General features: G+C 41.7%; 1 protein-coding gene and 1 long non-coding RNA gene across 7 annotated transcripts in view; one reads left to right on the top strand and one right to left on the bottom strand.

Annotated features, from left to right (window-relative positions):
- Positions 1-262: 262 nt before the first annotated feature.
- Positions 263-6,071, bottom strand: LOC122238019. The gene is made up of 3 exons (XR_006216969.1): positions 4,614-6,071; positions 2,656-2,746; positions 263-624 (listed from the first exon to the last, which is right to left on the bottom strand). It is a non-coding gene; the product is annotated as an uncharacterized LOC122238019 (long non-coding RNA).
- Positions 6,072-6,198: 127 nt separating this feature from the next.
- The window catches only part of MTMR6 (myotubularin related protein 6), a 79,836-nt gene continuing 74,057 nt past the window's right edge, over positions 6,199-11,977 (top strand). For 4 of the 6 annotated variants that reach the window (XM_042984344.1, XM_042984286.1, XM_042984237.1 and 1 more), the window contains exon 1: positions 6,200-6,339. In XM_042984344.1, the coding sequence (XP_042840278.1) occupies positions 6,316-6,339 (24 nt within the window). In that variant the 5' untranslated portion in view covers positions 6,200-6,315. Of the gene's footprint in view, positions 6,340-11,977 lie in introns of all 6 variants that reach the window. The other 2 variants (XM_042984062.1, XM_042984123.1) reach the window with 2 other exon arrangements.

Raw genomic sequence — 11,977 nt, 5'->3', positions numbered from 1 at the left:
GTTTATTTATTTATTTTGAGAGAGAGAGAGTGGGAGAGGGACGGGGGCGGGGGCGGTGGAGAATCCCAAGTAGGCTCTGCACTGTCGGCATGGAACCCCAGGTGGGGCAGGAACTCATGAACCATGAGATCATGACCTGAGCCGAAATCAAGATTTGGACGCTTAACTGACTGAGCCACCCAGGCTTCCCTATTTTATTTGATTTTTTAAAGATTTTATTATTAAGTAATCTCTACACTGAACATGGGGCTCAAACTTACAACCCTGAGATCACGAGTCACATACTCCACCAATTGAGCCAGCCAGGCACCCCTGCAAAAAGTATTTTAGATTATTAGTTGTTTCTTCCAGTAAATGGCAGATACCATTGCAATGTTTGGTACATGCCTTCTACTATTGCTGATAAGAAGTCAACTGTAAATGTAATTACGGATCTACTGGAGGTAATTTGTATTTTTACTCTGGATGCTTTTAAGATCTCCATTTTTGTCTTTGGTGTTGCCATAACAAAGTCACCATAGTGAATCTGTAGTTCGCTATCATGTATTTAGACATGGATTTCTTTTTATCAAACTTGGAATTTGTAGGCTTCTTTATTCTGTGGATCGGTGTCTTCCATGCATTCTAAAAAAAAAAAAAAATTCAGGCATTATCTCATCAAATGTTATTTTTGCCCAGTCTCTCTTCTTCTCTCTCTTATTCTTGTGAAACTGTGATTAGGTTTATGTTAGATCTTTGCACTCTTTCCTTCATTTTTCCTGAATCTTTTGTCATATTTATAATCTTTTTGTCTCTCTGTACTCCTTTCCTTTGTGGATAATTTTTTCTAGTAACTTCTGGTTTTCTAATTATTTCTTCTAATTTGCTTAATCTGTTAAACCCATCCAATGAGCTTTCCATTCCAATTTTTGTATTTAATTTATAGAAGTTAGATTTGGTTCTTCATATTTGCTATATCATTCAGAAATTATTTTTCCCCGGGGCGCTTGGGTGGCTCAGACAGTTAAGCAACTGACTTCGGCCCAGGTCATGATTTCACAGTTCCTGGGTTCAAGCCTCGCGTTGGGCTCTGTGCTGACAGCTCAGAGCCTGGAGCCTGCTTCGGATTCAGTGTCTCCCTCTCTCTCTACCCTTCCCCTGCTCATGCTCTGTCTCTGTCTCTGTCTCTCTCTCAAAACTAAATAAACAAAAAATATTTTTTAAATTATTTCCCTCCTATACTGCAGATATTTTAAATGTCTCATTTCTTTAAACAAAATGAGCATAGCTGTTTTAGAAACAAAGCCTGATAATTATAAAATCTTGTATTGCTATTGCATTGTTAACTGCCAATTATCTCCTGAGAATTGTTTCCTTGTGTACTACTTATTTTTTACTCTGACGAATCACCACAGCTTTCCTTTGAAAACTAATTGTGAGAATTATTTGAAACCCACAGTAGAAGTAGAATTCACTATAAAAGGATTTGTGTTTATTGTAAAAAGCGTCCTAGGCATTACTGATTCCAGGTACTTTCAACTGCATTCACAGCTTGACATTTGGGGTAAGTTTTTTTAGGTGGTATGAATCTAGGCTGTACATCCATCTAATAACCTTTTTGTGGTTGTAATATTTTCAAGATGGGCAATTATTGCACCCCCTTCTTTTCTCCGTGTCAATGCACATTTCCTGCTATATTCTAGGGTTTGGGTTGGTTGAGTTTCCATACGGCCCTGGCTTTACGTAGGGAGAGAGTGCCTCATTAAACTCCCCACCTGAGTGGGCCTGAGATTTTTGACTTCTGAATTTTGCATCCTTTAAGGGCACCTGGTTTGGAAATGGCCCTTTTGCCACATTTCCAGTTTCCCGCTTACCTCTCTGGGTATATACTTTCCCTTATAGTTTGCATGGTAAGTCCTCACTATCTTGTCTGTTACCTGGTGCTTTACAGAACTTGATTTCTACTTTGCCTGTTATTTTAAGTCTTTTTTTTTTTTAAGGCAGGGTCATTTCCTAGCCTATCATATTATCATAAATGGAGCATCTCTATGGATTGTGGAAAATCAATATAGAATAATTATTAATAATACAGACTCTAGAGTCAGACTGTCTGGCTTCACGTCATGGATCTAGGCTTTCTCTGTTGCATGATATTGGGCAAGTTACTTCATTGTATTTTACTTTCCTCATTTTTAAACTGAGGAAAGTATTTTCCTCAGAATACAGGTAAAGCATCTGGTACACTTTCTGACTCCTGATTATCAGGTAGTAAGTATTATCATTGTTATTCCCTCTCTATTAGAATCAGTAAGAGAGAAAAAGTGAGAAATGACAGAAAAGAAGGTGGAGGATAGACAACCTGATATGTAAGGGTAAACTGGGAACAGGAAGTGGGGAAAATGACAAAAACATGGGAAAAATCATAAAAAGAGGTTTTATTAAGGAAGTCGTGATGTGTGTCACTCAATATAATTTGCCCTATTCTCATCTCCCAAAAGGTCTTCAGTAAGGACCTACATTAATTTTCAACGTGTTTTCTTTCTTTCTTTCTTTCTTTCTTTCTTTCTTTCTTTCTTTCTTTCTTCCTTTCTTTCTTGTTGGAAGCAGGATTTGTGTTTCTTTTGTATGTGCTATTGTACCAGGACTCTAGGTTGCTCAATCTTATTTCATACTTACCTTACAGGAGTAAGTAATTTCACCACAAACACTGCTGTGCTTAACAAGCATCTCACTTGCTTTGGTAATCTGTCTGAAACACAGCAGGCACCTAAAAAAAAAAAAAACCAAACCAAAATAAGACAAAGCAACACCAAGACAAGTTGAATTAAATAAGTGAATGAAATGCTGGCAAATTCTTAACCAGAAAAGAAAATGTAGGGGCACCTGGGTAGCTCAATCAGTTAAGCATCCAACTTCAGCTCAGGTCATGATCTCAAGGCTCATGAGTTTGGGCCCCGCATAGGGCTCTGTGCTGATAGCTCAGAGCCTGGAGCCTGCTTCAGATTCTGTCTCCCTCTCCCTCTGCCCCTTCCCACACCACCCCCCCCCCAAATATAAATAAACATTAAAAAAGAGAAAGAAGAAAAAACCTACAACATCAAACACAGTAAGAAAGATGATGTAAAAATTATAATGATGTTTTACAAGCAGCATTTTCTAGTTACAACAAGTGAAACTGATGAGGGAAACAAGGGCAAGAGAAATGTAGCTTAAATTTCCTTACAGCTTGCAGCCCACTGATACATGAAACATGCAGAGTGTGATCTTCCTCAAGGAACTCGTGGTTGCCTTAGTGCCTTAGTGTTTACGTTTTATTAAAAGACTAAAGGTAACCTTATCCTAACAGAACCTAGCCCCTCAAGGTCCTGAAAGCCTTGCTTCCACGTTCTTTAGAGACTTACGCTATCATTAACCCCCACTAATTAAAAAGCATATAGTCAGTTACTCCTCACAACCCCAGTACAGCTCTTTTTGCCCATAGGTCCTGTTCCTGTGCTATAATAAAATCACCTTTTTGCACCAAAAACATCTCAAGAATTCTTTCTTAGCATTCACTCTTAAACCCAAAACTCAAATTGCATCAAAACTGCTTAGTATAGGGGTGCCTGGGTGGCCCAGTCGGTTAGGCGTTCGACTTCGGCTCAGGTCATGATCTCGTGGTCCGTGAGTTTGAGCCCCACGTCGGGCTCTGTGCCGACAGCTCAGAGCCTGGAGCCTGCTTCAGATTCTGTGTCTCCCTCTCTCTCTGCCCTTCCCCTGCTCGCACTCTGTCTCTGTATCTCTCAAAAATAAATAAACGTTAAAAAAATTTTTAAAAACCTGCTTAGTATAGAACATCGGGAAACTGTAAAGCAGGGTTTCTCCATCTCTTCGCTATTGACATGTTTCTGGATAATTCTTTGTTAGGTGTGTGTCTGTAGGTATGCATTGTAGGATGTTCAGCAGCAAACCTAGCCTCTACCCACTAGATGTCAGTAGCGTCTCCACCCATGCACCCAGTTGTGACAACCAAAAATATCTCCGGGTATGGCCAAATATCTCCTGAGGGGCAGAATCACTGGAGGCTGAGAAACACTGAAATAGAGGAATTACAAAAACCACCTGCAATCCTCCCATCTAGAAATGTAAACTTTTTGTTTGTATACATAAAAATTACAAAACACAGTCACATTGATCTTATCATTCCATAGCCAGCTTATTTTCCACTCAGTAATACAGCATCAACATTTTTCTTATGTAATATTCCTCTACAGCATAAATTTTTTTGGTAGTGCAAGTACTTTATAACAAAATAATCCTAATTCCTCCTTCCTCCCTCCCATCCCTGTGTCATTGCTGTCCTTCATTTCACTTATACATTAAGCATGTGTGCGTGCGTGCGCACACACACACACACACACACACTCAAATACATTGTTGCTATTATTTTGAACAAAATGTTTATTATTAGATCAATAAAGAATAAGGAAATGTTTTTATTTCACTTTCACTTATTCCTTCTCTAATGTTCTTCCTTTCTTTACGTAGATCCAAATTTCTGACCTGTATCATTTTCCTTCTCTCTGAAGAACTTCTTTTAACAATTTTGTCCAAGGCAGCTCTATCGGCAACAAATCTACTCAATTTTTATTTACCTAAGGAAGTCTTTATTTCACTTTGCTCTCTTGCTTGTGCGGTCTCTTCACATCTGAAGAGAAGTCAAATGTGATAACTTAACCTTTGCTTCTCCATAGGTAAACTATTATTTTCCTCTGGCTTCTTCAGGACTTTTTTTTTCTCTATCTTTGATTTTCTATAGTTTGAGAATGATGTGTAGTTTCTCTGACATCTATCCTGCTTGGTGTTCTCTGAGCTTACTGGGTCTGAGGTTTGACATATAACATTAAACCGGGGGAAATTTTCAGACATTATTATTTCAAATACTTGCTTCTTTTCCTTTCTTTCCTCTTCAGATGTTCTTTACATGTATACTACACCTTTTGTAGATGTCCTGCAGTTCTTGGATATTCTGTTCTGGTTTTTTTTCAGTCTTTGTTTTCTTTGTGTTTCAGTTTTGGAAGTTTTAGTTTTTGAAATATTCTCAAGCTCTCCGAGGAAAGAGATGTCTTTCCTCAGCCATGTCCAGACTGCTAATAACTCCATCAAAGGCATTCTTCGTTTCTGTTGCAGTGTTCTTTGTCTCTACTATCTCTTTTTGGTTTTTACTTAGGACTCTCGTCTCTCTGTTTCCATTGCCCATCCGTTCTTGCGTGTTGTCTCCTTTGTCCAGATAAATAAGACCCTTTCCCACAGTAACCCTAATTGTTTTAAATTTGCAGTCTGATAATTCCAACATCCCTGTCATATCCAAGTCTGGTTTTGATGCTTCCTGTGTCTCTTCACACTGTTTTCTGCCCTTTAGTATGTCTTGTAAGTTTTTCTGGATATTTGGACATGATTTACCTAGGTAAAAGAAACTGCCCGGCCTTGGTGCCCAGGAAGGTTGCTGCTTGCGGGTCTGTTTCCTTTAGTTGTGATTGTCCGTATTTGCCTGCCCCTCTCTAATTCTGGGGGCAGTGATATTCCCGGTGACCTCAGTTCTCTTGCAGGTCTAGGGAAAGTTGATGATTTTCAAGTTTGTTCAGCTTTTACTTGTTAGGATCTACCGCATAATTTTTTAATGGATGCTGGTGTGTATGGACATACTACACTTTTATATAACTAATTCTGTAGTATGGGGAATTTTGATTGTTTCAAATAAGGCTACACTAAATATATTTGATGATTTCCTCGGAACAGATTCTAGTACAACAGCACCTAAAGAGAAAGTATTGAAATTTGGTGCTGTCCACTGGCAGGGTAATGGACTTCAGTGACGTCTTGTCTCGCCCTCACCCACTAAATTCTCTTCACACAAGTACGTCCACATAGTCCATTCCTGAGCAAAGAAAAGTCTATGAACCACCGAGCTCGCCTTCATGTCTTGTCCTTGGCCAACTGCCCGATAGAGGGACGCCTTCTGCTAGGGGTTGGCGAGCCTCCACAAGCAGGGGGCGCTGTAGGATCTACGGTGGCTCAGAAGAAGGAGACGCCGCTCTCCCCCAGAGGACGCTCTGCCCCGCCGGTCCCCGCCCCCTTCGCGGCCGCCGGTTTGGGGAAGGGTTTCTTGGAGACGGCGCACGCCGGCTGCGCCTGCGCGGTTGACGCTGCCAGGGGGCGGGCTGAGGGGGCGGGCTGACGGGCCGCGGCGCCGGCCCGCTGATAGTTCCTGCCGGACCTGGGTGGTTGTGTCCGCCCGGGGTTCTGTCGCTCCATGGTACGCCCGTGAGGCTGGCTGCCGGCGGCCGTCTCCTCGAAATGGAGCACATCCGTACGACCAAGGTAGTCGGACGCGGAGAGCTGTTCGCCACTGGCCATGGTCTGAGCCGGCAGAGGGACGAGGCGATGGGAGCTCGGCTGGCCCGACCGGGGCTAAGGACCGGCCGCGCGGGGGGGGGGGGGGGGGCGGCCCCAGGCCCGGGGGGGCCTGCCCGGGCCTAGTCTGGGAGGGTAGGGGCAGTTTGGGCCGAGGTGGGTGCGGAGGCCTCCTGTACCTACGGGAGTGGCAGTCTCGCTTCAGCCCTGGGTGTCGGGGTCTGGATGGTTTGGGCTGCTGGGGGGTTAAGTCCCATGAAATCGGTCGCCGCCCTCTAGCGCTACACTCTTTGGGGGGCAGAACTGGGGCTGTTTTAGCTCCAGCTGCTTCCAGCCATTCGCCGCCCATAGACCGGAAAACGGGTGGGTCCTCAAACCAGCATTCCGGTGCTATGTAAGCTTTTCCTTGTTCACGTTGAATTGTCCCGTGTCACGGATTCTTGATGGAAGTTTTGGAGACGCTGCGATCAGCGCTCTGCGCCACCTCACTTGCTTGTCTCGGTCTCCAGTCGTTTAAATTTGGCATTCCGTCTCTGTGCTTCAAAACTTCATTGTCTTTAGTGTGACTAGCTTAACAGAGGAGTTACGGAGAAGAAAAAAATGGCATCCCATATTTTAAAGTGTCCGATGAAACTCTTTTTTAGTTGAGCTTATTAAATCCTATGCTTAACATTTGGGTGCGAAAGGCATTTACCTTTAAGAACACACAATATTCTTATAATTCCATTACAAATGTTAAAACTGAAGGGGATAGCATCAGAATGTTACCGAATTACGTTACCAGCAATTAAGTTCAGCTTCAGCCTTGGGAGGGAGAAAACAAACCGAGACAAGACTTGAATGACATGATTTGAAGACCTCTGGGCGCCTAACAACACAAGGAAGAGGGACCCACTGCGAATCTTGACTTCGTGTTTTCTTGAAACCATTGTTCAGTTGCCTCACATCCTAAAGTTACCATTCATTTAGAAAAATAGCAGACATGCCTTATCTTCATTTGTCCCATGGAGAGTTTGAGGTCTGTGCCATTAAAATGTTTCACAAACCTTTGTTAGATGTCACGGATTTTTGTTGGAGCTTGTTTTTGACTGCGCATACTATAGTAAAATTGAAGACGCTAAAAACTAATGCCTTTCAAAAAGATCTTTTTTTTAAAGAGAAGAATAGTAAAGCAACTCTGTAATTCTTCAAGTTGCTGGTACTTAAAGTTTGAAAACAGAAGGCTAGTTAAGTAAATAACCAAACTAGTAGAAAATGCAGAGGTGGAAAAGAGGGCTGAGGTATGCATCAGATCAGGTTCTTGTCCTGGTTCCAAAGTTCTGAATGTGTATTATATAGTAGCTTTTCACAGTGGGCCTATGCTGATGGTTTAGCCAGGTCCTCTTACGACTTTTTAAGAAGCAAAATTTAATTTTCTATTAAAATTGCTTCTCAAGTTGTGCTCTTTTATTACTTTGAATTCTTTTTCTAGCATTGGACCACCAGTACTCTGGAATAATCTTAAGTGGCTATAGACAGACTGTAATTAAACAAATATTTACCAGGTCCCAGTTACGTGCCAGGCATCGTACAGACACCGGTTATGTAGCAGTAAGCACGATAGATTTGGAGCTCGTTCTACATTCTGATCATTGCGTTTACTGTAATATTTTCTTAAATCATGGCTTAGTCTTAAAAGATTGATATGAACATAGCCTATTGCATTATTATACTAGTATGCGTAGCCTTCACTTGGACATGGTTAATTTACTGCAAAAATGATTGTATTTCAAAACTAAAAATGAATTGCTTTAAGTTGACTTAGCTGTTTGGAATTTAGCAGTTTAGTCACTATGATCAAGAACTGATTGTAGTCGAATGTAACGATTGTCTTGTTCTGTGTCGAGACCGCTGTATTTGGAAAGTAATAATGACCATTTCTTGAGCAACTCTATGTCTCTAGAGCCAACTGTGCAGTATTTCTTTACCGTACTTACAATTTCACAAATATATTTTTTATACAAAATTGTCACTAATTTCTTGAATAACCTTGCCAATTGGGTACATTATCAGCCTTTACAGATGAGGGAATAGACTTGGAGAGTTGAAGTAATCTGCCCAATTATCTAATGAGGGGTAGAGCCAAGATCGAAGCCAAGGTTTATCTAATTCCAAAGATTACATAATGTTTTTTTCTTCTCTAGTTTTAATCTAATTGTTAAAATGTATTAATATTAAATCAGAAATGAATCTAATAGTAATTCTAAGAGCTTTTTCTTCCCCCAAATCTCTTTTTGACATAAGTAAATAATATGTGGCATTTTTTTTTTTTGTATAGTTTATGGTCATTGTGAGGTTTTTTATTATTATTGCTTACTAACCAGAGGCTGAGTACTGATTAAATGGCTTTATAGCTATAAAATTCAGGAATATCATCCTATTTTGGTCACATTTGGTTTACGAACTGTACCACTAAAGATGTCAGGTGTGAATTTGAATTTCGGAAAGACCATTTCCAAGCTTATGCCTATCACTTTGAGCTCTAATTTTGCCATAGTGAGATAGTCTTGCCAAGAAACAATGGGAAATAAGCAGAGACACTTCTTCTTTATACAGTCTTTCTCCTTTCCCTGCCAGGCTCCAGTGCTTTGGCTGACATCATCTGTTGATGTCGAATGATATCATGCTGTTTGTGAATGGAACTTTACAGAATGTAATGGAAGAATGTTTTTCCTAAGTTCTGTACGGAAGACTGCTTTCTAGAGTTTACTAAAGATTTGAGTGTCCTATGAAAATCTGACCTCACTAGGATTCAAATGAATTATTCCAAAAGTAACGCCTAGTTTGTTCTTAGCTTGCTACCCGTTTTGTCATTAGAATGTAAGATCATACACGTATGTATACAAACACATGTTATCAGTTACACAGAGGGAAAGATATGCAAAACTGGGAATGACTAAAAGTAAGAACCAATAGTTTGTGGGGAGCACCTGAATGCTTTTCCCCATGTAAAATGCCATTTTGACTCACTAATATTATCCCATTAGACAGGTGGGAAAACCCCAGCCTGCAGAGGATTAAATATCTTGTCCTGACTCAAACAGCTAGCTCTACTAGGTAAGAGGTGGAAACGTGAATCCAGATCTTTCTTTCTTTTTTTTAAATTTTTAAATATTTATTTATTTTTGAAGGAGAGAGAGAGACAATGTGAGTGGGGGAGGGGCAGAGAGAGAGGGAGACACAGAATCCGAATCAGGCGCCAGACCCTGAGCTGTCAGCACAGAGCCCCGACGCGGGGCTTGAACCCGCAAACCGCGAGATCATGACCTGAGCGGAAGTCGGACGCTCAACCGACGGGGCCACCCAGGCGCCCCGAATCTAGATCTTTCTGATACCAGTCCTGTTCTCTTAACCATAACACTCCTCTTCTCCACAGAGTAATGGTCTAATCAAGAGATTTGAATAGTGAGGTAGGTCAGCATGAGTAGAAATGGAAGGAAAGTAGGGGATGGAGGAGAGGAACTTAGGTGGTCCGGTTGTGTCTAGCAGATTATGTGGGTCTAGGGTCTAGGGTGGCCGATTATGAGGGTCTAGGGTCAGGGGAGGAGTGTGGTCCCGAAGAAGATTTGGGAGTTGTCAGTGTTTAGGTAATCATTGATTTTTTCTTTTATGGATGAGTTTCTGCAAGGAGTACACGTAGAGGCTCTGTGGAGAAGAGTGTGAAGGTTAGAGCCCTGAGAATACTTACAAAGGGGAAGCAGGAGAAGAGGAGTCAGAGAAAGAGTATTAGGGATAAAACGGGAAGAGGCAAGTCACAGGAAGGGAACAGTTTTCCCTATTCTAATTTCCTTCTTTGCTTCCTGTTCCTCTGCTCTCTCCTTGTCTTTAGGGTTGTATATGTTAGGCACTGGGGAAACGGTGGTCAGTAAGTCAGACAAAAGTCCCTGCCGTTATCAAACTCACCTGCTCGCTGGGGAAGACATAACAGCAAACAAGGCTAATGAGTCAAATATGTAACATGGTAGATGATAGTAACTGCTGTGGAGAGTGCCAGAGTGGGGTTGGGGGAGGATGGTTGTAAGTAGGGTAGTTAGGGAAGTCTTTACAGAGATAGTGACTCTTGAGTAGAGACCTGAAAGTGATGAGGGAGCAAGCCGTCTGCACAGGGACAGGGGCTGGGAAGGGGTGGCTGGGAGAGTCCCAGAGGAGGGGACAACAAGGGCAGAAACCCCGTGCTGGGCATGCCTGCTTAGTACGAACTAGCAAGAAGACCAGTGTGGCTAGAGTAGAGTGAGTGAAGGAGAGAGCACTTTAGTAGATTAAAAGTGGGGCAAAGGGGCAGGCCTTGAAGGCTGATGTGAAATCTTTGCTTTTACTGAGTGAGACAGGAAGCCATTCGTGAAAAGTCAGCTGTGTCCAATGCTGCGGAAAAGCAAAGTAAGACAGGATTGAAAAGCGTCCCTGGATTTATAATCGGTCTCATTGGTGATTTATTCAGCTAGACGCTATTGTGGGAACTGGGGGTACACGAACAAAGAAAGATGGCAGTCACTGCCCTTTTGAGGTTCATCTTCCACCTCACAAAGGCAGCTTGACGCTCTTTCTTTTTGAAAGACGTCAGTGCTGCGGCGTGTGGATACTAAGAGTCCCAATGGGTGCCTGGCTATAGGGGTGGCTCACGACAAGTCCGAGAAACCCTGACAGTGCATTTTCTGCTTCAGTAACCTTTGTCAGGGAGTTGTAAAGTACAGCTGTTTGATGCAGAACTTGGAGGGTAGCCGTTGGTCCTTTCTTGTCCCAGAGGCCACTCGGTGTCTGGATTTTCTAGATGTGATTCTGCGTATGTGTGATTCCCTGCGTTTTTCCTTTCCAGCTTTGTAATCAGCTGAAATTTGAACTTCCTGTTGAGACCATTCGGGGACCTTTCAGTGCAGGCCCAAAGTTGGCAACAATTCAGCTTACGTGCCCTCAAAGTAATGTGTTGGCGTTTCCCATCCTCACCATAATGACCATACCCTCCAGTTGTGTTCTCCCGGCACCATTTCTTCTTTGTTTATTCTGTTCCCAAAACCTTTTCCTTCTTCCCCACTGTCTTTTTGCGCGTGGCAATACCTATAATTAAAGGATCCTAACACTATTTCTGTAGGGCCTCAGTGCTAGTCAGTTGAAAGAGTTGTGGTTCCCTAAATACCTGACTTAAAACGTTTCCAGGAAAACACTGGGAAAGATCTGTCGCAACATCTGTGAAGTACTTTTAGTTCCTTGGTGAAAAAGGGAAATATGAGGCAGCAGTTGGTGTTTAGAAGTTGGCTGAGTCTCTGGTTTGAAATTTGTATGCTGATAATTTTAGCGAAGAAAAAGATCTGATTTCCTTCTTTTTTTTTTTTTTTTTTTTTTTACAGTTACCTTAGGATTTGTAGTAAAGAACAGAATAATTCATAAATTTTCTCAGAACCTAAAGTTTCTCCGGAACCTAAAGTACTAAATAAACGTATAAACGTTTTGGACTAATGTTCAGGTTCATTTTATTATCTGTCACATCCACATAGCGATTGCCATATTGAGGCAGTCATGAAATGGTTTTTCTATTATATTTTCTGATGTGAATATAATTTTTCATTTACTA

Source organism: Panthera tigris, chromosome A1 (assembly GCF_018350195.1).
Source record: "Panthera tigris isolate Pti1 chromosome A1, P.tigris_Pti1_mat1.1, whole genome shotgun sequence".
Classification (NCBI taxonomy): domain Eukaryota; kingdom Metazoa; phylum Chordata; class Mammalia; order Carnivora; family Felidae; genus Panthera; species Panthera tigris.
The sequence above is the reverse complement of the archived record's forward strand: the minus strand, read 5'-3'. Positions and strand labels throughout refer to the sequence as shown.